The sequence below is a fragment of the Nyctereutes procyonoides genome, unplaced genomic scaffold (genome assembly GCF_905146905.1).
Source record: "Nyctereutes procyonoides isolate TBG_1078 unplaced genomic scaffold, NYPRO_anot_genome, whole genome shotgun sequence".
Taxonomy (NCBI): Eukaryota; Metazoa; Chordata; class Mammalia; order Carnivora; family Canidae; genus Nyctereutes; species Nyctereutes procyonoides.
The window spans coordinates 55,642,076-55,668,722 of NW_026575046.1; the positions used below are offsets into that span (position 1 = coordinate 55,642,076).

A 26,647-nucleotide genomic window follows, 5' to 3' on the forward strand; every position below is an offset into this window, starting at 1 on the left:
CAGGAGAGAGAGCAAGGAGTTGTCATGAAAGCTACAGGTTACTTTGAGACAGTCATCCCAAATGCATTAGAGGAACCATAAAAATCTGCCACAGGAGGAACGATGATCCATAGTCAGAAAAGTTACTGCAGCTTCAACAGGAGCCCTTCTTGTTCAGGACTGTCATAGCCACAGTTTGCAGAAAGTACATCGATTGATTAATGCACTGTAGTGTCAATTAGATGTGCATCCCCGAGGTCCTTTAACTGTTGTAGCTTTGTCTTTTTCTTTTCATTACATCAGGTATATTGCCCTGTAAATTGTAGTCGTGGTACCAGGAATAAAAAATTAAGGAATTTTTAACTTTTCAATATTTGTGTAGTTCAGTGTTTCTACATTTTAGTACAGAAACTTTAAAAAAATGCAGTTTTGAAGGCGTTTCTTGTGACTTAACCAGTAAAGATCATTGTTAATCACTATTTTGTATGAATTTTGCTAAAGTGAACTGTAAAGAAATCCCTGCTGACTTGCAATTTAAGGGGGAAATCTATTCTCTGCGTTTCCAAACCATGAAATGAATGGGCTCTGACATGTGGAGAGAATAGATATTTGTATGTTTGCAATGTGTGTTTTAGATAAATAGAATTGGGTATTTAAATTAGCATATGTGTGAATTTGATATAGCATTAAGATTTACCTTCAAATGAAAAAAATCTCAAAATTCCTAAAGAAAAAAACCTTTCTTCATTTTTTAGATTGAGATATGATTGATATGTCACATTACACTCATTTCAGGCATTCAACATAATGATTTCGTATACGTACATATGGTGAAATGATCATCGCAATAAGCCTACTCAATATCCATCACCGCACACAGTTACAGATTTGTTTCTTGTGTTTAGAACTCTTAAATTCTATGTTCTTAGCAGCTTTCAAATATACCACAGAGTATTGTTAACCACAGTGACCATGCTGTACATCGCCTCCCCATGACTTACCTGTTTTATACCTGAGAACTTGTGCCTCCTGACCACCTTCACTCATCTTGCCCGCCCCCACCCCCTGCCTCTGGCACCCAACACTTTGTTCTCTGGATCTGTGAGCTTGGGTTGTTTCTTTCGAACTTGGTTTTTAAGATTCCACAAGTAAGTGAGCTCATATGGCGTTTGTCTTTCTCTGACTTGTTTCACTTAGCATAATGCCTTCTAGTTCCATCCACGTTTCAGCAAAAGGCAAGATTTCCTTCATTTTTGTGGTTGAATAATATTCCATTGTGTATACACCACATTTTCTTCATCTTGTTCATCCATCGATGGACACTTAGGTTGTTTCCAGGTCTTGGGTCTCATAAATAACGCTGTAATGAAAATAGGGATACAGATATGTTTCTGAGTTAGTGTTTTTGTTTCCTTTGGATAAATACTCAGAAGTAAAATTGCTGGATGATGTACCAGTTCTATTTTTAATTTTTTGAGGGACCTCTACTCTGCATTTCACCTTTCTTCTTTTCTAATAAATGCACTTAGTGCTGTCGGTTTCCCTCTCAGCACTGTTTTAGCCGCATCTCACACATTTTCATGTGTTGTATTGGGGTTAAATGCCTTTTAAAAATTTCCCTTGAATAAATAAATAAAATAAAATAAATCTTAAAAAATAAATAAATAAAAATAAAAATTTCCCTCGAGACTTCTCCTTGGACTCATGGATCATTTAGAAGTGTTTAGTTTCCAAGTATTTGCAGGTTTTCCTCTTATCTTCCTGCCACTGATTTCTAATTTGGTTCCATTGTGATCCGAGAACACACCGTACAGGAGTTTAATTACTTTAAATGTGTTAAGGCTTATCTTATGGCCCAAGACATGGTCTACTTTGGTGTATGCTCTGTGACTGCTCGAAAGACCCTGTATCCCACTGCCGGTGGGTGGGATGCCCTGCACCTGAGGACCCGAGGTGTTCCCTGGCGGCATCTGGGCTCCCCTGCATCCTGACTAACGCCCCACTTGTCCACCCACCACGGACAGGGAGCTGCGGTCGTTTCCCACTGGACTCTGTGTCTTTCCAGCTTCCTTGTCGGTTCTAGCAGTCTGTGCCTCACGTACCTTAGAGCTCGGGGGTTTTGTGAACACATTTAGGGTCGCTATGTCTTCTTGGGGAATTTATACTTTTCTTATGATATAGAATTCTGGTCATTTTCTTTGCTCCAAACTCTATCTGACATTAATGTAGCTCCTCCTGAATTCCTTCGAGTAAGTTCTCCTCTGTCCCCTCCATTCTGCCGTGGGGCCCATCCGCCAAACTTGTCATTTTGGTCATTCTATTTTTCACTTCTGAAGTGTCCGTTTGGTTTCTCTTTATATCTTCTGCTTGTTTGATGAGGTTTGCTAGCTATTTGTATTGTTTTGAGCGTGTGTCTAGTTGCTTGCTGAAACATTTTTATCACGGCTGCTTTGGAATCTTTGTCTAATAATCCTAACTTCCTTCTCATCTTGGTCCTGGCATCTACTAATTATCTTTTTTTTAAAAAAATATTTATTTATTCATGAGAGACAGAGAGAGAGAGAGAGAGAGAGAGAGAGAGAGAGAGAGAGGCAGAGACACAGGCAGAGGGAGAAGCAGGCTCCATGCAGGGAGCCCGACGTGGGACTCGATCCCGGGACCCCAGGGTCACGCCCGGAGCCAAAGGCAGATGCTCAACTGCTGAGCCCCCCAGGTGCCCCTGATTATCTTTTTTAATTCAGTTTGAGATCTTCCTGGTTCTTCATATAATGAGTGATTTTCAACTGGAAGCTGGACGTTTTCATATTACGTTAGGAGCCTCTGGATCTGTTTTATCTGGCTTTCTCTGGCAGAGGATGGTGACACCTCCTCGTTATTTAGAGGTGGAGGAAGGAGTTCAGGGTTTCCGTCTGGCCTCTGTTCATGTCCAAAGTGGGGAGAAGGCTCTACATTGCTGTCAGGTGGAGGTGGATGCTCAGGCTCCAAGCATGTTCAATGCTGATACCCTGGGGATTAACTTAGTTGAGGAGGAAAGTGCTAGCTCTCCACCTGACCTTTCCTGATACCACCTTGGCAGGAGCAATCGGGTGCATTGTTATAGCCTCACAAGAGTGGGAGTATAGTCTCCTCGCTCATTTTTTCTTAGTGCGGGTGAGGAAGGGGAGCCATAATTTTTTTCCATGGTGTTTGATTGAATGGGGCCAGTCATTGTCTAAAAGTGTTCTGTTTTGCTAGAAATGTCTTTGCTACAAATTCCACTAGAGAATATTGCAACAACTCTGGTGACTGGACTTATAATGGTGATCATTTCATAATGTATGTAAATGTCAAATCACTGTGTTGTATAATTGAAGCCAATAAAATATTGTGTGTCACCTGGACTTCAATTTCAAAAAAGGATGATGGAAAATCAAAAAATATAAAAATGACTGTGAAAAAAAATGTATTCAGATGTAGAAGAAACGTCCACTGACAAATGGATGGACAAGTGGGCCTTGGATTGTGTGAATATGATGTAAATAAAGCCCGGACAGAGGAAAGAAAAGCACTAGGAAGGAGTATCAGAGTGCAAAGTGGAATCTTTCTGCTCTGGAGAGGCACTGCTTTGGGACACGATTATAAGCCAACGATAGTCAGAGACCTGTGAGCTAGGAAAAGGACAACCTGCGTCACTTCCTCAGGGAAGCCCTCCTGGATCCTCCCTTTAACTTTTGACTTTCTTCTGAGCTCCCGTAGCACTTTCAACTCGCATACCCCAAAACTAAGGTATATGGGAAGATATATATTGAGATATCATTCACAGACCATAAAAATCACCCCTTTAAAGTGTATGATTCAGTGGTTTTTAGCATATTCGCACAGTTGGGCAATCAATACCACTATCTAATTCCAGAACAGCTTCAATATCCCCAGAAGAGCCCCGTATCCATTAGCAGTCACTCTCCTTTCCACGATTCCCCCAGTCAGACAACCACTAATCTATTTCCCGTCTCTGTGTGTTTGCCAATTCTGAATATTTCTTATAAATGAAATAATATATAATGTGGTCATTTGTGTCTTGCTTTTTCCACTTTCATCCATGTTGTAGCATATATTGGTATTCCGTTCCTTTTTATGGCTGAATCATATTTCATTAGCTGAATACATTACATTATCCACGTATCAGCTGGTTGGTATTTGGATTGTTTTCACATTTTAGCTATTATGGATAATGTTGCCATGAACATTAACATATATAATATTTTTTCTAGAAATATGTTTTCAATTCTCTTGAGTGTATACCTAGGAGTAGAATTGCTGGGTCACATGATAACTGTTTGTGTAGCTTTTTTTAGAGGAACTTCCAAATTGTTTTTCCAAAATGCTGCATTCTCACCAGCAATATATGAGGGTTCCAGGATCTGCACATCTCTGTGAACACTTGTGATAGTCGATCTTTTTTATTATAGCTGTCCCAGTAGGTGTGAAATGATATTTCATTATGGTTTGGTATTGTTAACTAAAAACTAATAATGTTGAGCATTTTTTCAGGGGAATAATTTGCTATTTGTATATATTTTTTGGGGAAATATATATAAAAATATTTTGCCTGTTTTTTAAAAAATTGGTTATTTGTCCTTCTATCATTGAATTGTAAGAACTCTTTATATATTCTGGATACCAATCTCCTATAAAATATATGGTTTGCAGATATTTATTGCAGTCTGCAGAGGCCTTTGCATTCTTGAATATCCTTTGAAGCACAGAAGTTCTTAATCATGAAGTCCAATTTGCCCATTTCTTTTTGTTGTCATTGCTTGCATTTTTGGTATCCTATCTAAGAAACCAGCGCCTAATCCAAAGTCACAAAGATACATGTCTGTGTTTTCTTCCAAGAGTCTTATAGTTATAGCTCTTACATTTAGGTCAACGGTCCATTTTGAGTTGATTTTTATATATGGCAGATGTCCAACTTTGTTCTCTTGCGTGTGATTCCTTGTTGTCCCAGCACATTTGTTGACTATTCTTTCCCTCTTGATTTATATTGACATCATTGTTGAAAATTGGTCGATCATAAATATAAGGATTATTTCCAGGCTTGATTGCATTTATTGATCTATATGCCTGCCCTCGTGACAGTAGCACACAGTTCAGATTGCTGTCACTTAAGAGTAAGTTTTGAAGTCAGGTAGTGTGAGTCCTCCAATGTTGTTCTTCTTAAAGATCATTTTGGTTGTTCTGGGTCCTTTGCACTTCCATGTGAATTTTAGTATCGGACTGTCAGTTCCTGCAAAAAAAAAAAAAAAAAGCCAGGATTTGACAGGGATTGAAGTAAATTTGAAAGCTACTTTGAAAAGTACTGTCACTAACAATATTAAGTTTTCTAATCCATGATTATAGCCTGTCTTTCCATCTGTTCGGGTTTTCTTTACTTTCTTTCAACAACTTTTTTATGGCTTTCAGTATATAAATTTTGCAGTTCTTCTGATGAATTCATTCCTAAGTATATATTTTTTTAAATTTCAGTTGCTATTATAAATGGACTTGTTTCCCTAATTGAATTTCCAGAATGTTCTCTACTGTTGTATAGGAAATCAATTGTTAATTTTATTCTGATTTTGTATTCTGCAAACTTTCTGTATTTGTTTATTACCTCTAATAGTGTCTGTGTGGGGGCATCCTAAGAATTTTTAAATATGAGATCAGGTCATCTGAAAATAGGAAAGTCTTACTTTTTTCCTTTCCAATCTGGATGTATTCTATTTCTTGCCTATTCATCCTCCAGCACAATATTGAAGAGAAGCTGTAAGAGTGAACACCCTTGCCTTGTTCCTGATCCTAAGCAGAAAGATGTCATCCTTTCGCCACCATGTATGATGTTAACTGTGGGTTTTTCATAGATAAGCTTTATCAGTTGGAGGAAGTTCCATTCTATTCCTAGTTTGTTGAATCTTTTTATCATAAGAAGGTCTTGGCTTCTTGTTAAATGCTTATACTATGTCTATTAAGAAGGTAGATTAATGTTTTTCATCAAAGTTATAAAAATTTGGGCTTTGATTTCTTCAAATATTCTCCTTGCCTCTTCTCTCTTTTGTCTCTCTCTCTGGGACTCCCATTATGTGCATGTTGATATTCTTCACTCTGTCCCACAGGTCTCTGAGACTCTGTTCATTTTTCTGAATTCTTTTTTCTTTCTACTGTTTACACTTGAAAATCTCTGGTGGTCTATCTTCAAGTTCACTGATCCTTTTTTTTTTTCCTGCCTTCTCAAATTTGTTGTGTTAACTTTGAAAACAACAAACCCAATCCAAACCCCTTAGTAGACAGATGAAAATGCAGACCAGAAAAATTCAATGAGTCACCCCCCCAGCGAATCTTTCATGTCAGCCACTGTATTTTTCAACTCCAGAATTTTTATTTATTTTTTTAGAAGTGGGGAGAGGGACAGAGGGAAAGCGAGAGAGAGAGAATCTAAAGCAGGCTCCATGGTCAGAGCAGAATCCGACCCGGGGCTCGATCTCACAACCCTGAGATCATGACCAGAGCGGAAATCCAGAGTCAGACGCTTAACTGACTGAGCCACCCAGGCGCTGCACAACTCTAGAATTTTTATTTAACTCTTTTTATAATTTTTTTTATTGACATTCTATACCTGGTGAGACATTGATCTTGTAGTTTCCTTCAGTTCTTTGAACATGTTTAAAATATCCAATTTAAAGTTTTTGTCCAGTATGTCCAATATATGAGCTTTCTCAAACAGTTTGTATTAGTTTCCTAGGTATGGGACATACTTTCTTGTTTCTTTGCGTGCCTTATAATTTTCTGTTGGAAATGAGATTTAGGAAAATTTCCTTAATAAACACTTCTTGGATTCTTGGAAGATTTTGGTTGATGTCCAGGATTGTAATAACACTGATTTTCTAATTTTTTTTTGCCAGTGTTCTCATTGCTTTCATGGTGATCTTCAGAGGCACTTAATTCCATCGTTTCTGCCTACACCCCATAGCATTTTGAATTAACCTCTATTATAGCACTTATAACAAATGGTATGTATGACCTACTTTATTCCCCTGCTAGGCTGCAAGCTCCTAGAGGGAAAGGATTGTGTCTCACTCACCTCCTTATTTTTCCCTTCCAGAGCAAATCCAGGTCTTTGGAAAATAGCAGGCTGTTGCTGAAGCAATGAGTGATTGAACCCCTAAGGAAGCTAACCACTGAGGAAAAGTTTATGTTAACTTAGAGTACTATGGTCTTATTTCTTAATCCTAGAGAATTCTGGAAAAACTATTCTTGCATTTGCATCTAGACAATTCTGGTCATTTCCATCCCAATTGTGGCACTTTGTAATCGAGTGTCCTAAGGCAGTTTTCGTAATCATTTAGAACCTCAGTTTTCCATATTTTTGCAACGTGGATAATAATACTTAAGATCATAACATTGCGGTCCTAGTATGGTTCAGAAGATTAGATGAGATGACACGTATAAAGCCCATAGCACAGTGGAAGGCAATGCTGCTCATAATTATGAGTGTTTATTATTCTTGCCTTTCCTAACTCCAGGAAACTTTAATCACTTCCTGTTTAATTTGAGCAAGGGTTTGGCAAATGCACCTGCTGACAGCAACTGATGAACAATGCTATCTTCAACTCTCTCATGCCTGAGCTTCCACAAAGGCCTTCTTTGAAACCCATGCAAGCGGAACAACCAAGGTGCTTCATCAATGGGGCTCATGTACTGGCAGGGCTCCAAACAGAAAAAATTTGCTGCCTTGTGGTGCTGGCCAGGTGTGGAGTCAGGGATTGTGAGGCAGCCTTCCTGGAGGACTGGAGGCTTCGAAGCTGGGGGAGGTAAGAACTCCAGGACTGACCTAGGAAGAGAAGCAACCCTACAGACTCCTGAAAAGCAAAACAGAGGGGTCCCCAGACCTTCCAGGATGATGTCCTGGGGGAAGAGAATGGGAGGCAAGTTGTGCTGAGAGCTCTCTAATTTATTGAGACTTCCTACTATGGCTTTTCTTGGAGAGAAAAAAAAAGTGTTTTTTGTTTGTTTGTTTGTTTTTAACTTTGAAAACAATGAACCTAACCCAAACCCCATATTAGACAGATGAAAAATACAGAGCAGAAAAATTCAATGAGTCACCCAAGATCAGACAGGAAGAGAGCAGCAAAGCTCCAAGGTAGCTGTTGTTCTGACTGGGAGTCCAGGACTTTTCCCATCTTATCTGCTGTGACCCCTGTCTTGAGTCATGTACATATCTCATCTCCAATAATCGTTTGTCTGACCATAGACACTTGGATCTACAGTGTTTAAAGAGCTAAAATTAGAATCAAGAGGGTGGGGTTCAAACACAAGACCTGGTGTCATCAGTTAACTTGTATGAATCTCATTGTTTTCATCGAAAAGATGGGGCTCCAAATCCCCTCCCTGCTTCTCTCTCCTCTTGTTATTCTAAGCAGCACAGAAATAAAAGACATGGAAAAGATTCTTCACTCTAATTTTTTTCATCCAGACATTTACGAAGATCCACCATTCATTCCCCTAGTAGCATAATATGGATACTCACGGCTTTATTTGGTTTGGAAGATCACTAGCCCTAAACCTTTAATCAGAATCCTAGGCCACGCCTCTCTTCCTACCAATCCCTGGGCTAGGAGTCAAGGGGACACTGCATCCGTGGCCTGACATTTGTCCCTCTGTCCCATACCTCCAGGACGCCATGTGACGTGAGTGACTCCACCCAGGACGATGCCCTTTGGCTCCTGCTTATATGTCCCAATGCTCACCGGACTCAGATGCTTGAGTGTCTAGGAGATACCTGTGCTTACTCCCCTCCAAGGGGCTCCCCTCCGAGCCTTGCGGTCCTCCCCATCTCAGCACGACACCTCCAGAAACACAGGTGTTTCTGTGTTCTTTCATGTTCTTTCATGCCCTCAAACCTAATATAGTTGACAGTAATGGAAGTTGGAAGTTCCTCCTCCACACCATGTGAATCTTCATGGCCGTGTAGCCCCTATACCATCTGGGTAGGGCCGCTCATTCCTATATCTTCCCTGGTACAAGCCAACAAGGGTAATCTCATCCCTCATCCACGTCGTGTCCGGTAACGTCCATCTAAGCTGACGAGGCTGTGGGCAACAGATATATAGTGGGGGTATGGGCAATTGTCCAGAGATGACTCAATCAATCCGAGATCAGGATTTTTATTTTACAGTTGTTGGAACGATGCCTGCCCCTCCCCCAGGCAAATAAGACCATCTTGCCACCATGTATAGGTCTTGCTGTTGAAGCCAAGAGGTATGGACTTGCATCCAGGTATGGACTCAGCGTAAGGATAAAGGGACGCACAAAGGGTGGGGGACAGACGGAGTGGGACTGAGAAGCAGAAGAATACATTTAGAGCCCTGATCAAACCTTACTTGAAGCCCACATCCATCATAGCTTTCACTTTATAAGTCTGTAAATCGTCCTTATTTTCTGAAGAAAGTTGATGGAGTTTTGTTTCCTGAAATCGAAAGAACCAAACCAATAAACGTATCCATGCCACTAGCGAATTGTTCTATTTGCTTCCGAAACCCTGTGTCGTGTCTGTTCAGTTCTTACCATGAGTGCCACCACCACCACCACCACCGTCACTGTCCTGGCCTCCACGCCGCAGCACCTCCGGCCCGAACCGGCCTCGTGGTCGTCGGCACCCCTCGCCTCCCCTGCTGCCTCCTCCCACGTAGTCGCCACACAGAGACACGAGTTAAAAACAGCAACCAGATCTGGCCACTTTCCTGATTAAAACCTTTCCAAGATGTTAGGTTGTTCTTAACACAACAGCAACAACGTCCAGCCTAGTCCATCCTTGTGTCCACACCTCCCGCCTCTCACTTTGCAGCCCCGCTGGGTGCCGTCTCTGAAGCTCCTGTTGCCCTGGCCCGATGGCCTCATGTCCCTTGAACAGGCCCGATCGCCATCCCTGGCCTGGGGAGCTCGTCCCTCTTCCCCCCCCGCCCAGAGCTGCCGAGCCAGACTCTGCCCCTAACAAGACCCCCGCGACCCTGCACACTGCTTGATGACGAGAGGACTCAGTCTCCCTCTGCACCCATAGCCCGGAGCCCCCGAGCCGGGGAGCTTCCCCAGACACTGGCAACCTTACCCAGTGTGTCCAACCTTTGTATGCCCCAGTCTCTCGATTACTCACAAGGCCCGACCCTATGAGCCTGTAAATGATATCATGGTGATAAAACAAAAAGCCTTGGGCTGAGGATCTGCTGGTCTATGATCTTTGGGATTTGGGGAATTAGTAAGAGAAAGATGAGAGCAGGCTGTAGGACAGGATGGAGGAGAGTACAAATCATAGGCTTCTGGAGGAAAATGTGCGTGCACATGTATGTATATTAACACCACGTGTGAGTTTATTTTTTTTTGCATGTGTGAGTTTATCAGTATGACTGTGTATATTATATATGCACGTGTGTATATATTAATATGGGTGTGAATATATACCAATATGTATGCACCTGTGTGCTGTAGACACATAGGCACGTATGTTATATATGCGTGTGTCTATATATCATACATGCATGTGTGTGCACATATATATGTATGGGTGTGCATATATTAATGTGCATATGTGTTATATATGCATATGTGTATATGTGATACGCACATGTGTGTCTTAATATGCATGTGTGTATGTGTTATTTGCGTATATGTGATATGCATATACTAATATGCATGTGTGTATGTGTTACATATGCATACGTGCACATATATTAATATGCATTTAATGGACGTGTGCATAAAACAGCAGAGAATGGCCTCGGAGATGACTCAGTAAATCTCAGCTAAATCACTCTTTGTAAGACGGCTGTTTCCCGAACCCCCCCCCCCCCCCCCCCCCCGCCTCCCATCACTGGTTCTTGATCCTGGTTGCACAATAAGACCACCTGGGAGCTTTTAAAAATCTCATGCTCAGCTCTTCAGACCAATTACACCATTGTCTCGGGGGGGGGGGGGGTGGACCCAGACGTCAGTAGTCTATAAATCTCCGCTATGTTTCTCAAGCTCTAAGTGCCCACAGATTACCTCATGGGGGGATCCCTGGGTGGCGCAGCGGTTAAGCGCCTGCCTTTGGCCCGGCGCATGATCCTGGAGACCCGCGATCGAATCCCACATCGGGCTCCTGGTGCATGGAGCCTGCTTCTCCCTCTGCCTGTGTCTCTGCCTCTCTCTCTCTCTCTCTCTGACTATCATAAGTAAATAAAAATTAAAAAAAGAAGATTACCTCATGGGGGGCTGTTAAAAAGCATATCCCGATTCGGGAGGTCTGGGGCGGAGCCTGAGAGTCTATCTTTCTAACAAGCACTTGGGCGAAAGTGGTGTTTTCGGGTCCAGAGACCACACTTGGAATCGCCCAGACCCAGATGATTCAAATGTGCAGATAAGTGTGAGAACTCTGAGGGTGTGTGGGAAATTAACTGAGGTAGTGGATTTGATGCTGCATATAATCGTCACTCCTCCACCACGATTTTCCTATATACCTGTTTCTTAAGTGACTAATAGGAAAATTCAGGGGGAAGCAAGAAATAGCCGGTAAGGTCCCTGATGGAGGGAGTCTAGTGTTTGTTGAACAGCCACTATGTGCCAAGTGCTTTAAGTTATGCCGCCCCGGTGAGTTCATTTTGGGGGGGTGGGGCATGGAATAAATTCAGAGATAAGGGCCTTGCTCCAACTGGGGTCCACACTGAATGAAAGGCACGTCCCGGGGTCATGCCCGGGTCTCTCCAATACCCGAACCTGAGCACCTTCTGAGCTGCCCTGCTGCCGCTCACCTAAGAAGCAAAGGCCTTGAGTGTGCTTGGGCAGCTGCAGAGGGACGGGCAGCTGGGCTGAGGGCGCCTGGCGGGGAGACAGCGGGCCATTGTGGGAGCGGCCCGGGGGGATGGAGGAAGAACAGGTGTGCGCTGTCAGGGCCAGGGAACAGCTTAGGAGGGGAACAGCAAGTTGCCACCACCAAGAGGAGGCGAAGATTCAGGGATTAGGATTTGGCCTCCGCCCAAGGCTCTTCCAGTGCCCGTTACCGTGGAAACACCACCATCACCAAATGCCATTTCCTGCACATTCGCTGAGGCTCGGGCTGGCTCTCGGAGCATAGCGCTTGGAATGTGCTGGAAGACTTTGGAGGTTTACATTTGGTAGGTTTCCAGTGACTGTTCTGGAGGCAAAGACAGGGGAGCTCCGTAGGGCCGTGGGGAGGCCTCTGGCTGATGGGCGGGCAGTTGTGTTTCTCTCAAGGAGACACATAGAGTCACATCATCCTCAGAGGTAGAAAACACTAGACATCAGGCTTCTGCACCCAGAGCAGCCAAGAAGCCTGCCTGGGATCCTGCAGGACCTGGGCTCCCCGGCTCTTCCCGAGGCCTGGGGCGGGGGCAGGCTGGAGCCATCACTGAGGTGGCACTGCCACCTGGCGGGGGAAGCCGGCACCGCGTGGTCCTGACCTGCGAGTATTCAAATCTCTGCTTTCCCCCTCATTTTCTCTTCCTTGGGACAGAGTCATGATATTCACGAGATGGGGAAAAGCATTCTGGGGGCAGTTTGACGGACTGCAGGGTGGGCTTGTATTTGAGCAGATTGCACCGGGAGCATCTCTAGCAGGGAAAGCAATGGAAATCCCATCAATTATGCGGCAAAGAGAAAGATACCAATAAATTAGGCCCGTTACCTTACTACCGAAGTTCTTTCTCTATGTGCAACAATCCCCTTCTCAATGTGCAAAAACCCTCTTACTTTTAAGCAAAAATATGGGCATGGTGTAGGCTCTACTTAATTCCTATTTCCACCTTTGCTGATGAACCAGGCGCACAGCCCTTCCCCTGCCCCAGGAAAACCATCCCAGGGGGGATGTGGGCGCCAGAGGCCTGGGACTGTACATTCCTATGCCTCAGACACGATTAGCTATCTTGTTAGTGACTTTAGTTCAAGTTCAGTTGTCGAAGGGCAGCAAGGAGATGGGGCGGGCGGGGCGCGGGGGGATCCTATTCCACGGTCCTTATGTCTCTTTACAAAAGTAACCTCCGGAATAAGTGTTCCTGGGGACGGTAGGTGATCTAAGAAGATGGGTTTTGTGCCTTTTCAACTGGGCTTCATACAATTCCAGGCTCTGCAGAGGTGAGAGTGGGTGGGTGCCCCACGTGCCGCTGAGCCGGGCCGCAGCTGGACGCCCCCTACCTTCTGTCGTCATGTCTTGAACAATACGCTTTGGGGTGACCCGCAGCAGCCACTAGGGCTGCTGCATGCATGCACCACCCGCCAGGCAGCTTGAACAACAGAGACGCATTGGCTCATCGTCCTGGAGGTACAAGCCCAAGATCCGGGTGCCATGGGGTGAGCGTCTGCTGTGAGCTCTCCCCTTGGCCTACAGACCCCCCTCCCTCGCCGTGTCCTCACCTGGACTTTCCCTGGGGCATATGCACAGGGGAGGGAGTAGAGAGAGAGCAAGAACTCTCTGGTATCTCTTCTTACAAAGACACTAGTCCTGTAAGGTCACCACCACCCCCCATGACCTCACCGAACCTTGAGCCTTTCTGTAAAGATGACTCTCCGAACATAGTGGCATTGGGCGTTAGGGCTTCAACAGATGAATTGTAGGAGGTACAGGAGCATACTCGATTCTTAACATGAACCTCGTTTGAAAATGAGTTAGACTTTCAATAGGGTCTGGAAAACCTGGAGTCCTTGCCAGAGCCCGTTCACCCTGGGATGGAAGGGATGGGCCAGGGAGGGCTTGTGGTTCACCTGGTGCCACCCAGAGAGAGGATGGCAGGCCTGGGGCCTCCTCACCCTGGGCTCCGGCCCCCCACAGGTTACATTTTTAAAACAATGGAGGCGTAAAAACTAAATAAATAAATAAAATAAATAATTTAAATAAATAAATAAATAAATAAATAAATAAATAAATAAATAAATAAATAAAACAGAGGTGTCCGGGTTACCAGGTCAGGCCACAGAGGCTTTGAGGGAAATCCAGAAGGGGTGCAGGACCCCACACGCTGCAGTCGCGGGGGACAATTCTGTTGACCTCTGTGACCAAGCCGGGCTTACAGAGAAGCCCCAGGGCACGTCTGACCTACCTAGAACGAGGGAAAGAGCGGAGTTTCGAGGTAGGGACTCGCAGAGGTCCCACAGGGCACCCCTGGGTCACGCAGACAGCCCCTCCTCCCCTGCGAGGCCACAGCCTGACCTTGGTCCCTACTTTCCACTTCTGAGCCACGTGATATGGTTTTTACTCACAAAAGCCAGGAAGAGATGAGGAGGCCTGGACTGGACGGGACCTGGGGGCTGTATCTCCTCCTCTGCAACGGGTGGGATGGGGGTGTGGGGTCTGGTCACCCCGTTCCCTCCGTGGCCACAGGGCCCAGGTTCTCTGGCAGGATGGTGATGGGGATGAGTGGTTGGGCTGGTGCATCCCTGTGGAGGGGCGGGGGCTGTCCCTACTGGTGGAGGCCCCATAAGTGGAAGGGGACAGAGAGCCGGCTAGGTGCTGCTGTCCCCCCGGGGGACGAGGTGGAGCTGGCCGGGGAGGGAGGCTCCCCAAAGTCAAGGAGCAGGGGGGCCGGGAACAGACGTTGGGGAGACGCAGTCACCACTTTCTGCTGTTTTTCCAACTATGTTCCCAGGAGGAAGTAGGAGCTTCGGGCTGGGGGTCCCGGGTGCTGACTGTCCCCCAGGTCAGGCCCGGGCCACGGGCTTGCAGGTGGGCGTCAGAGGGGACCGGCCACCACCTTCCCCGGTGCTGGCGGCTGGTGGCAGATGGGCAGGGAGGCTCTGCACACAGTGTGGGGAGCCCTGAGCCCCTGAGCTGCCCGGACCCCGGGCGGAGAGGCTCCACCGACACGGCCCCCTAAGCCATCGCTCGAGTGAGAGGCGTCCCTGAGCCAACGACTGCCGCGGCCTCGATCCCTCCCGGGGCCCTGTCCCCCCACCCCCTTTGCTACCCCCAGTCCAGGGTGGACAGGCCTGGAGCCCACTCCGGCCTCCCCATAGGCTCGGGCTGCAGGGTTGGCTCTGGAGGTGACCTCCTCCTGCCTGCCTGCACCCCCCCAACCCCCTGGGCACAGGTCAGTCCCCACGGGCTGTGTGGGGACACGGGCTACCCTGATCGGCATCTTCAGCCTCTTCATCTTCCCCTCTTCTCTCAAGTCTGGGGGTCACCTCCCTCCTCTTCTCACTGTTTCCTTGTCTCACCTTCCGGGGTTAGTGTCTCTAGTGGCAGGTGAAGGGCAGGCCCCCAGTAAAGACAGTTTAAGGACACCGGCTGTGGGGCAGGGTCAGTACCTCTGGGCTCTGGACACCCTCTCTTTGTAGCCATGCGGCCCCAGGACTTGCCTTCTCAGCTCCCACTGCAAGACCTAAGACCCCGACAGGCCTTGGAGGGAGGTTGGGTGGCATCTTGTCTCTACAGCACCCAGCCCGTGGAATAGACTAGAAGACAGAGCTGTGGGGAAGGTTGCGGCCCTGTTCACGCCACTGGGTTTTGCAAAATGACTGAACCGGCCTCCCGTGCAGTTACATCTCTGTGACCTGATTTTTTTGCAACCGCAAAGCTGAGAGGCAGGTCCTGGTAACAGGGAGCCCAGATGCTATGTCATGACCACCCTGCCCCTGCCCCCAGGGACCTGTTTCTTCCCCGCTCAGCATCTGGGGCCTGAGCCTTCATCTTTCCCACATGCAAGGTGCCTGGAGCAGTCACTGTCTCTTGGTCATCAGACCTCCTGCGGAGCCCGCCCACCAGCACCCTGCCAACCACCCCATTTCCCTGCAGGGTAACGGGCCCCACCCGGGCCTCTGCACCTGCTGCACCTCATCGCGGAAATGCAGACTCTGCTGGAAGCACAGATGTGCATCCAGGGACGGGGACCCAGCCTCACTGTCACAAACACAGATGCTCTGCAGGGACTATACATGCACAGCTGGTGGAAGGGGGCAAGCCCTGGGCAAAGGGGAGAGCTGCCCCGAGTCCTACAAACAGTCACCACGGAGCCTCCGGCAGGCTGCTGGGGCCTCTTCAGACATCTGGACTTTTAAATAAATTTTACCGATTTTTTTTTTTTTTTAAATGCTGGCAACTGAGCAACATGCAGCTCACTGTCTTTGACCGACGGGCGCTGGGGGCTAAGTGTCAGTGAGCACCTAATGTGCCAGGTAACGTCCTGGTCCCTTCTGCACGGCGAAGTCACCATTTCTGCCTCACGTCTCATGAGCCAGGGACAGACGCATGCACAGCCCCGTCGCTTGCACCAGCTCTCAATTTAATACGTGGCATTTGAACGCTGAGAGCCTGGGTCGCGCTCCCACACACAACGCGAGGCTCTCACCCCTTTCTGTGTAGGACCCCGAGCACAGAAGCTGCTGCCGTGAGTTTCTGCATGGGTGGCGAGTACACGCCATGTCGCTTAGACCTCACAGCTGCCCCGGGGAGCCCTTAGGTCACGGGTCAGGAAGGCCTGTGCAGAGGGAGTGACCTTCCCGAGGCCGCTCAGCCTCTGGAGGGGGTGATGGAACCTCGGGTCTGTCTGGCTCCAAGGTCCCGGGTCCTCCCATGCAGCCTGTGCTGTCTGAGTCCCCAGCATCTGACCCAGGGCCAAGCCAAACAGGGCCATCCTGGGGGCGGGGGGGGGGCAGGTGTGGAGCTCGGCTGCCGGGCAGGGCTCTGGGGCAGCATCCGAGCACAGGGCTTGGTGAAGGGCATCAGGCGTGGGCCCGGGGCCAAGCAGCCCTGCGGAGAGCCTCACCGCGCGCGGTCCGGCTGGCTCCTCTGCGGTGACAGGCACTGCCAAAGTCCCCCATGGACCGTGTCACTGCCCAGGGCATAGTGGATGGCATTGATTGTGGGTGCTGCTTTGGCAATGAGGGCAGGCACCTGTCATGACACAAGGGCTCAGGGAGGAAGCCTCGCCACCTCGGCCCCCCGCCCTGGTCCCCCTTGGTGAGCCCCCACCCCGCAGCCTCCCGGCATCTCCGCGGGGCTGGTTCTGCAGCGCCCAAGGCTTCTCCTGCCAGTTGGCTGGCGACGCAGAAGCACGCTCTGTCCCGAGCAGCAGTCACGGCCTTGGCCGGCTGTCCCTGCCCCTGTCCCTGTCCCTGTCATGGCACATGGGGCCCAGGCAATACCAAGCAGCAGCCCCGTGTGGCCCCCAAGACGAGCCGATGGCCAAGGCGCTCTGAGTGTCCGGAGGGAGAGGGGAAGAGACCACCAGGAGCCCAGAGAGCAGGAGAGATATGGGAGAGACGAGAGGCCCTGAGGTGGAGGGAGTGCGGGCAGGCGAGGTGTCCGTACCATCTGCAGCTTCGGGGGGACGGAGCGCACATCGGCCATGGTGGCGTAGAGGTACAGGAGGGCGTAGGGGCCCCAGCAGAGCAGCAGCGTCCTGGCTGGCACGGTGGTGCTCACCTGCGGAAGGGGGTCGGGACCCAGGGGCCAGGTGGGCGAAGGTGCTGCGCCCGCCGAGCAGCTCGGGGCCAGGCGGCCTCCCTGGCACCTGTTGTGTCGGCCTGCCCGGTCCCAGGGGTCACGTCTGCCAAAATGGCTTGATGACATCCACCAACCTGGAGGCAGGGATGGGGCGGAGGAGGCGCACCCTCTCTGGCCCGCGCTCTATTCGGGGAACCCTGGGCTGTGGAAACGACTTCCCCGGGGCCCAGGGCTGCTCCTCAGCGGCAGCCCCCCGATTTGTACCATCTTTTTCCAAGTCACAGGAAAAAAATAATAATGTGGCAAATTAAGTGTCTCAGCAAAGATTGTTTCTTTATGCACGGTGACCACGTGGCCCCTGCAGCCCCAGGCCTGGGTGGGTGTGAGCCTAGCCTGTCACTCCTGGGTTCGGGGCTCATCGCATGATCACAATCCCCCCCACCCCACCCCGAGAGCGGTTGCGAAGATGAACCAGCGAGGTGCACAGACCATGGTACTAGTCCCTGATTTTTTGTAATCGAAGCTTTGGCGCTTATGGCTCGTCTGCCAGGGATTGTCTGGGTGACACAAGAGACCCGTGGAAAGGGACTATCAATGCAGAAACTCAGAAACAGCCAGAAGGGCTTATTCCGCAGTCTGGTTTGCCTCGGGTGGATGGGCTTGCGGGTGCGATTTCACGCTGTGGTCACAGCAGCCCGTGCCGGAGATGGAATTAAACATCCCGGAGCAACTTAAAAGGAGCATCGGAAAAGCCTGGGGTTCCGCGCCAACCTTGAAACCCTTGGGAGGGACGACAGTGCCGGTGCCTGAGTCTGAGCGGCCCCGCCCCCTCCTCCCAGCGCTTGGTGATGCTCGGCAACGGGGACCCCCGGGCTCTGTGGGTGCTGAAAGCTCTGCTCCCCGCCGCAAACCCGGAAAACCCCGAGGCACGAGCTCTCACATGCTGGGTGGTCCCTGCCAGGGACAGAGGGACTCCCTCTCGGGGAGCGCGTCCTCACCTGGAGGTGGCCAGGCTTCTTGAGTTTCTGCTCCATGAGCCGATAGGACACGAACGTGATGAGGAGAGGCAGGAAGAAGTTGAAGAACGCCATGGTGAAGAGGTAGCTGGTGAAGCTCCTGAGGGCAGGGCGGGAACAGGGTCAGGACCGCGTCCCCGGCCAGGTCGGCTGTCCCCGGAGGCGCAGCTGCCGTTGCTGGGAGGAGCTGCTCCCGGGTCCCAGGCAGACGCCCCGCAGAGACAGGGGCCATCGGGTCCTCCTTGAACTTGCCTTTAGGAGCCCGAGGGCTGGGTCGAGGATGAGCCCCCCCAAGCCCCTGGTGGGCAGCGCGGGTGCACAGGGCTGCCTTCTGTATGCGCCCCACGTGCAAGACAGGATGCGTCACTTTGGGAAACATGTTTGCCAAACGGGGGCTATGTCAACGGACCTCGAGGGATGATCGTTCAAGGAGTGTCCTTGGCACAGGGATCTGAGTGGACACTGTCGCTGGAGAAATCATCGGAAGGATCCCGGGAGGACCTGGGGTCCCGGGGCGGGTGTCACGGGAAACTGGGAACAGGTGGGAGTCACAGGATGGCTGAACCCCATGCTGCGAAGGGAAGTGCGCGTCATCCTGGTGCTGCCCAGTAGGGAGGAGTAGGGGGAAAGGCTGCCTGAGGCCTGGGTGCTGGTGGGGAGGATGCCTGTGAGGGTGCCCTGGGAGGACACGTGTGCCCGCTTGGGCTCTCAAGTAGGCTTCCCCTGGAAAGCCTGTCATCAGGGCCAGAAGCTTCATGAGTAAGAGCAGATAAGCAGAAGCAAGAGGGGGGCTGGAGCCCATGTGGCCCCTCCCCAAGATGACCCCTCAAGTGTCTCCCTCAGCCCTGGTGTCCTCAGAGCCACTGGATGGGGCAGTATAGACACAGGCTCCATGATGTGGGTGCCAACATGCATCAGTCTTGTCTCCCTAGGGCTCGGCCCCTCAAGCAGATGCTCCGGAGCTTCAGAGAACTCAACCCTAAGTCAAGGAGGTCCCTCCCAACGCAAAGACCTTAACATCCTTGGACTGTCCTGAACAAGGGACACGACTCCCCTTAGAAGCTGCTCAAGTCGGAGCCGGGACGAAGGGGCCATGGGGCTTGGCGACTGTTGTAACCGGCGCAGGCCAACAGCTCGTTGGGGAACATCCCTTCTTGGGCACAACTGTATACCCCAAAGTTTGCATAACATGCCCGCTGCTTGGCCAGCGTTCAGAATGCGTTTTCCCAACTCCCGCTGCCAACGTGCGAGCGGGTATGGAGACCAAGGAGCTGAGATTGGCAAATGTTGATGGTTCCCCATTCGGACTTCCTGCTGTGACACTGGGGTCGTGAGGATTCAAAGCAAAGATTCCCAAGGGAGGGAGCCGTGCAGCCGCTCCTCCCTCCTCACCTGTCCACCCTGGAGTAGTCCAGAGTGCAGCACGTCCCCAGAGGCTCATAGTCATAGCGGCCCCAGCCCAGGAGGGGCAGGGCTGCCCAGAAGACGGAGGACAGCCACACGCAGAGCACCAAGGAGATGGCCGTGTTCCACGCCAGCTGGCTGCCTGTGGGAGAGAAAGGCGGGGGGCAGGAGGAGGTGCTGGCTGGGCAGAGCACCCCCAGAATGGACCTCATGGTCTCACGGAACGTTCCAGAATCCTGGCTTTGGTGCGACTAGCTTAGCGCTTCGGACCAGCTATGAGGTCCTGCGAACCCCCAGTTTCTCCTCCACAAAATGGGAATGAAAATCCCTGTCCCAGGGGACTGTCGTGAAGAATAAGAGATGATGGGGGTGAAGGTCTCCGAGTAGATGTTCTCTACCACCTGCTTTGGAGGACGGGGACGGGGACAGGGCCCAGGGAGCCACGAGGAGGTCGGTCACACTTCCCAAAGCCGACCTGGGGAAGGTGCACGGGCAGTGGTTCAGGGGGGGTGGCTGCGGAGGGACCCACCGTCGCCCCCAGCCCTTGCTCAGACACAGGTCACCGTCCCTGCTGCCAGGACACCCCCTGAGGACTGTTGACCCGGAGCTGGGGCCACCTGGGTGTGGATGGTGGGCCTCGGTCACGCTGAGCGGCCCCATCCGTGTCCCCTCCTCCCCGGCCCGCCTGCTGTTTACGGGTCCTGCTCTTTCGTGGGCGCGGCTGCAGGGCACAGGGCAGGACTCAGCATGGGGTTTGAGCAGCACAGAGGACCAGGCCTGTGGCTCCCTCATCTTGACGCTGTTTGCACGGACTCGGCCCAAGATGCGGGGACTGGCAGCCGCGCGTTGAGGTGGAGAAGGCGGGCCCTGGGCACACTCGCGTGTATGAGCGCACAGGCCTGTGTGTGTGTGCACATGTGCACGGAGCACCGGGCGGGCAGGTAGGAGTGGCAGGGAGAGGCGTGCCAAGGTCACATCGGGCGGGGCTGCTGGACCCCATACGGGCAGAGGCGGTTGTCCTGGTCCCCGAGGGTGTGGGACTTGCCTGGGCGGGGGTGCACCTGCGACTTTCTGGGCGTGCCCGGGGCCCAGGCCTTGCACAGCGGGGAGGCTGCCCGGGGCCCACTGTCCCTGCGGCTGCAGCCCTAGGCAAGCTCCGTAACTGCCGCGAGCCTCTGCTTCCCAGTCTGTGTGTTGGAGTTTGCAACAAGGGCGCGCCGAGCCCCGGCTCCCCGAAGTGTGTTCACCCAGCCCCGACGGCAGGTGGGATGCCGGGCAGCGCCGGGTGAGCGTGGCTTTTACTCTAGCACGTACGTACTACAATCATAGGGACACGAAGGCCATGATCTCAGTGACACTGTTTAGGATGAGACTAGAGCGGGTGTTTAAATTTTTTTTAAATGAATCCCTTTGAAGAAAAAAAAAAATCAAGTCCCTAACGGAGCGGAGTGGGTGATCCAGTGATCCGGCTAATTATGAAGGCGAGGGTGGGAGGGCGAGCTTGGGAAGTGCAGGGCTGGCCTGGCCTTCCGGGCGCCTGGCACGGGGGAGGTGCCGCGGGAGTGTGGGTGCAGGGACACGTCCCCCCCCCCCCCCCCACACACACGCGCAGGCTGCCTCTCTGCCCCCAACAGCTCCCGTCTGCAGGGGCTTGCGCTCTACCCATGATCTCACTTGACTTTCAGAACAAAGCGGGGGGGGGGGTTGCTCACACAAACCGCTCTTAGAAGAGACACAGGTTCAGAGAGGACTCCTGTCTTGCCTGAGGCCGTGTCGGGGCCCCTGTGGCCCTCCCAGCAGGTGCGCTGGCAGCTGCCTCCCTCCCTCCTGCGCCCACGCCCCACGCTTAGGGACACTCATGTCCACCCAGTCCCTGGGGTTGGGAAACACTGAGGGGACCTTTGTCCCGACTGACTGCTGCGCTCATCGTAAACATGCCTCCCCCTGGCGCCCAGACTTACGGGTGCAGTAGTGGTGGTAGCGCCCCCAGGCCAGGGCCGCGCTGCTGCAGATGCTGGCCAAGGCCGTGGCGAAGCCCTGGAAACCATGGGCCTGGCAGCCATCGGGGCCGTAGGGCCAGCGCCTGCGGAGACACGGGGCAGTGACACTGCCGTCCGGCCCTGCCCTCCCCCTGCCCCAGCCCCAGCCCCGCAGAAGCCTGGAGGGCAGGCACCCTCCTGAATGTGCGCCCAGCTCCCCAGAACACAGGGCTTCATTATCTGCTTTTCCTGCAGGGAACAGGGGCCCCAGAGGCCCAGTCCCGGGGGTGAACGGGTGGAGAGTCCCTGGTCTCTGTGAGCTCCGCTGCACCTCGCGGGGTGTCTGGGTGGTCAGAAGCCTCCAGCACAGGATATAGACATCCAGGGAGGAAAGCCTGTGCCTTTATAGACGGAGAGGGAGGGGCACTGAACCAAGGTCAGAGGGCACACGGAGGCAAGGTCACAGGGGAGGCCCAGGGCTCCCCAACCTCAGCCCCTTGGGCCAAGCAGGCATAAAAGCTCCCGTTGCCTCCCTCACCGAACCCAGCGAGGGGCAGGAGGAGATCAGGGCAAGGAATCCTCACGGATTCTGGCCCCACAGACTCATCAGCCCCGAGCCTGAGCCCTCCGGTGGGCTCCAGCCTCCGTTCAAGTGCCTGGAATCAGGGCAGGAGTGTTCAGGGCGCTTCAGGGCGCTTCAGAAAACAATCTGGTTGACACCGTGTTGAAAGATCCTGGTTTAGGGGCCCCTGGGGCTCAGTGGATGAGCATGTGCCTTCAGCTCAGGGCGTGACCCCAGGGTCCCGGGTTCGAGTCCTGCATCGGGCTCCATGCAGGGAGCCTGCTTCTCCCTCTGCCTGTGTCTCTGCCTCTCTCTCTCATGAATAAATAAATAAAATCTTTTAAAAAAATAAAGAAAGATCCTGATTTGCAGGTAAGGAGGTTTTAGACACTTGTCAAAATCCCTTTGGCTTTTACAAACAATCCTGGGTGGGCTTCCTGGGTGCCAGGTGTTGGTTTAAAGTCATTTCCAAACAATAATAAGTGAGTCTGGTAGTAATACTCAGCTTCCAGAAGAAGTCAAGAGATAGCAACACAGAAGCCAGGACTCCAATCGAGGCTGGCCACAGGGCTCCCGCTGGGAATCCCCACGGGCAGCGAGCTCTGTGAGCAGCCCCTGTGCTCCAGAACCGAGGCTCTGCCGGGATAGCCTGGGATTGAGGGTCAGCCTCCTCCGGCCTGCCCGTCCTGGCCCTGCAGTGCTCTGTAGGTGGGAAGCGTGACTCTGGCCTGGCTGCCTGGTGCCCAGAGGTCAAGCCCCAGGCCAGGCCCTGAGGGCAGGGAAGGGGGGTGTCTGGTACCGGAGGAGGCTGGATGTGGCTGCGACCAGAGCATTTAGGCTGATCCCAGTGTCGGCCACAGCCAGGCTCAGCACCAGCAGGTGGGTGGGGGTCCGCAGCTCCGGGGTCTTGCAGAAAGAGAGGATGGTGAGACCATTGAGGCAGAGGCCAGTGAGAGCTGGAAGGAAGGGAGAGGCTGGCGTCAGGGCTGGAGAGGCCACCGGGGGCCGCAGCAGGGCCTGGGGCCTCAGCAAGCTGCACCCCAACCCACCCCGTGCTCAGTGACCTGGCTGGTGCCGATCACTTTGCCAGGAGGGGCTGGCTGGGCGAGACCCTGGCCCGAGGAGAACGCACATCCCGCCTCCTCCTTCCTCAAGAAGGGGGGATCCAGTAGGTGGCCACAGGGTTCTTGCTGGAACGATTGCCCTCACCGACAGCTGCCGACACTTAACACAGGCTGGGCACAGGGCCGAGAACGTTCCGGGGACATCCCCGGCAGGCCTTCACCTGGACGCTGTGCTCCCCGCGCACAGCAGGGACCCGGGCTTCTAGGGGCTACTGCACTTGCCCTAAGCACACAGCCGGTGAGCCGGGCTGGCGCCCAGACTCATGTCTGTTTAGCTCCAAAACAGCACCCTGAGGGCCGCATGACAGCCCGAGGGAGGGCCTGGGAGAGGGGCCCCGAGGGAGGGCCTGGGAGGGGGGCCTGAGGGAGGGCCTGGGAGAGGGGCCCCGAGGGAGGGCCTGGGAGTGGGCCCGAGGCGCGAGCTGGAGCTGCCGGGCAGCTGGTGAGTGAGCTTGAGAGCCCAACCTCGGGTGGCACACACCTGACCTCGAGCTTCAGCTTGGTCCCTCCCTCCTCCTGCTCTCTGAACCCTGGCCTCCCTGTCCAAAGGGAGGAGTCGGGAAGGATCCTGCCTTTGCAACTCCCAGTGTTTAATCACTAGGAGGACAGGGGAGAGAAGAGCATTCTAGAAAAAGGGAACAGCATGTGCAGCGATTTAAAGTGATACGATTTCAAGGCCTGTTGGAGGATGAGAGGGATGCTAGGTTGAAGGGTTCCTAAAAAAGAGGGAGGACTCCCAGATAATGGTGTCCTGAGCCCCCCCCCACCAGCCTCCCCGGGGCCACTTGCCCGACTGACGAAGCGGGCTATTTCTGTGGATCTGCTGTGAACAAGGACCACGCTCCCTATTAGTCCAGTCATGGGCTGACCCAGCACCAGGTCTGCAGTCCCACCTCTGGGCCCAGGCAGGGACCTCAAGGAGCCAGGTAGCCCCTGGACTGGAAATGCTTAGGGCTGGGGAATGGAGATGGGGGGCAGGGGTGGGAGGGTGGAGCTGGACAGGATGGAGGCAAAGGAAGTTAAATCCCGAGCGTCTATCAAGGTAGGCACTTCCTGCCCCCGGCCCCCGCTTGGGGTCAGAGAACCGGGCTGACTTGGTTGCAACCACACAGAGAGCAGGTGACAGAGCTGCGTGTCCCCAGAGCCTCCCCAGAGGCCTGAGCTTACATGGGATTCTTAGTGGGATTTCCGGGGAGTGAATTAAACTTTCTCCCAGCTGGAGGGAATGAAAAGGCCTGAACCCTGGTTCATGGTCATGTTCCGGGCAGATGGCCTTTGCTCTCGCTCCCTGGGACTGGCGCCTCTCTCTCTCTCTCTCTCTCTCTCTCTTGCTCGGCTCCCAGCTGCAGCCTGCATCCCACAGGTGCACCCGCTGGGCACCCCATGGGTGCGGGCATGGAGGAGTCAGGCTCCTTGTCGCCTCCAGAGCTGTGGCCTGCATCCGGGGGCCCCTGGTCCCCATTCCACCCAGGGCTTTCCTGGCTCACCTTCCACCAGCAGCACCGTCCCCACAGCCAGCACCTCCAGCTCCCCGAAGCCGGTGGGCAGGGCCCCAGAATCTGCCATGCTGGACCCTTCTCCCCAGCGGGCCCAGCTCTCCTCCGCTCTCTGAGCCGGGCCCCACCTTTTAAAGGGCCGTCCCACGTGCTGGCACACGCAGGTGATCACGCTAGACCTGGGGCTCCTTCTTGGGGCCCCCGGCCCTGAACTGTGCTTCGGGCCCAAGTAGAAGGAGCCCATTCACCAGCAGGACAGTGCGGCCTTTGTGAGGCCGGAATGCAACGGCTCCTCATTCATTTCAGCCCCATCGGGCAGGATTAAGGTCGCAGAATCCAAACGGTGTGTGGACCAGAGCCAAGTCAGAAGAGTGTTGCATAACCAAGGGGGGTGGTGGGGGGCAGAGCGGGGCTGGAGCCGCAGCTGTGCCTGAGGCCTGGGCAGGAGCCAGGCCCTTCCACGCGTGACCTCACAAGCATCGGGGGAAGAAGCCAGCCGTGGTCGTCGAATGAATCCCAGCTGGGACCGGGGACTGAGCAGCTACATGCCTCAGAGTGGGACCCCTGGGGTCTCCTCTGTTCAGTCCTTAGCAAGCAGGGCACCTCCTTCCAGGGCCTGCACAAGACTTGGCGAGCAGCGTGGGCCACGGGGACGGCCTGGGGCGCTGACCCCGTGGCCCCCGGGAGCCTTGGCTCCTATAAATGAGAAGTCGTACTCTGGCTGACAGTGCACGTTACATCCGGGAACACTGACCGAGAGGAATTTCACTCGTTTTTAGACAAAGAAACGAAGGCCCAGAGCCCTGTGAGCAATGCAGCTCAGGTTTAAGCCCTGCTTAGAGCCAGGCACCGCGCTTCCTGACCTTAGCATGATTCCTACAGCAACTCCGTGAATTAGGGTCCATCATCCTTTGCACTTCATGTGGGGGAACTGGCTCAAAGCAGCTAAGAACTGACCTGAGGTCACGCAGTGATTTGTGAATGGAGCGAAACAAAGGCCTGATCTCCTGTCCTTGGGCTCCAGGCAGGTGGCTCGCTCTACTGCACGAATGTTCATTCCCCTTTTGCTTTTCGTGCTGCCGGTCCCCACATAGGCAAGCCTGACCACCCCAAGGCTGGGCCGATGGCTCACATCCTCCTGGAGCCCTTTCCTGATGACCCGGCTACCGCATTTCCCTAATTTCTATCTCGCATCCCTGGTTCACACGTTCGTCAGGGTTCTTTTCATGCCTACGAGACGGCAGGGAAGGCAGGACGGGGCCTGGGACTCAGGGTAGAGCTCAGTGAGGCCAAAGAGAGGCAGGAAGCCGCCATCCCCAACAGAAGGAGGAAAAGGCGGACATGTTGGTTCGGACTGGAGAAGGGATGGATGGGAAGCACCGAGAAAGCCACAGTGGCTGGACTGGAAGAGAGGAGGAGAAGGAAACCAACGTTTCCTGGAAGCCAAGATTGTCAAAGCAGACCCGGCATTTCATACGGGCCCTGGGGCCCGACGTACCCCGTCATGCCTCCCTGGCCTGGGCCTGCCTAGGCCTACAGGTGAGAGGGACTGAGGAACCTTCTGGAAAAGCTGAGGGAACCAGGAAGGGCATGCCGGACCGAGAGCAGAGCTGTGGGGTCACAGGCGAAGAAGGCACGAGTGAAGGG

General features: G+C 52.6%; 1 protein-coding gene across 2 annotated transcripts; it reads right to left on the minus strand.

Annotated features, from left to right (window-relative positions):
* Positions 1-4,785: 4,785 nt before the first annotated feature.
* RGR (retinal G protein coupled receptor) lies at positions 4,786-25,258 on the minus strand. Of its 2 annotated transcripts, none has more exons than XM_055324809.1 (7): positions 24,992-25,258; positions 23,180-23,336; positions 21,801-21,922; positions 19,828-19,981; positions 18,418-18,535; positions 17,285-17,398; positions 4,786-5,245 (listed from the first exon to the last, which is right to left on the minus strand). In XM_055324809.1, the coding sequence occupies exons 1-7, from the start codon at positions 25,242-25,244 to the stop codon at positions 5,225-5,227; spliced, it is 939 nt and encodes a 312-aa protein (XP_055180784.1). In that variant the 5' UTR covers positions 25,245-25,258; the 3' UTR covers positions 4,786-5,224. The 2 variants fall into 2 exon arrangements, with proteins under 2 accessions (XP_055180784.1, XP_055180783.1); XM_055324808.1 differs by lacking the exon at positions 4,786-5,245 and adding an exon at positions 16,242-16,867.
* Between the last annotated feature and the right edge of the window lie 1,389 nt (positions 25,259-26,647).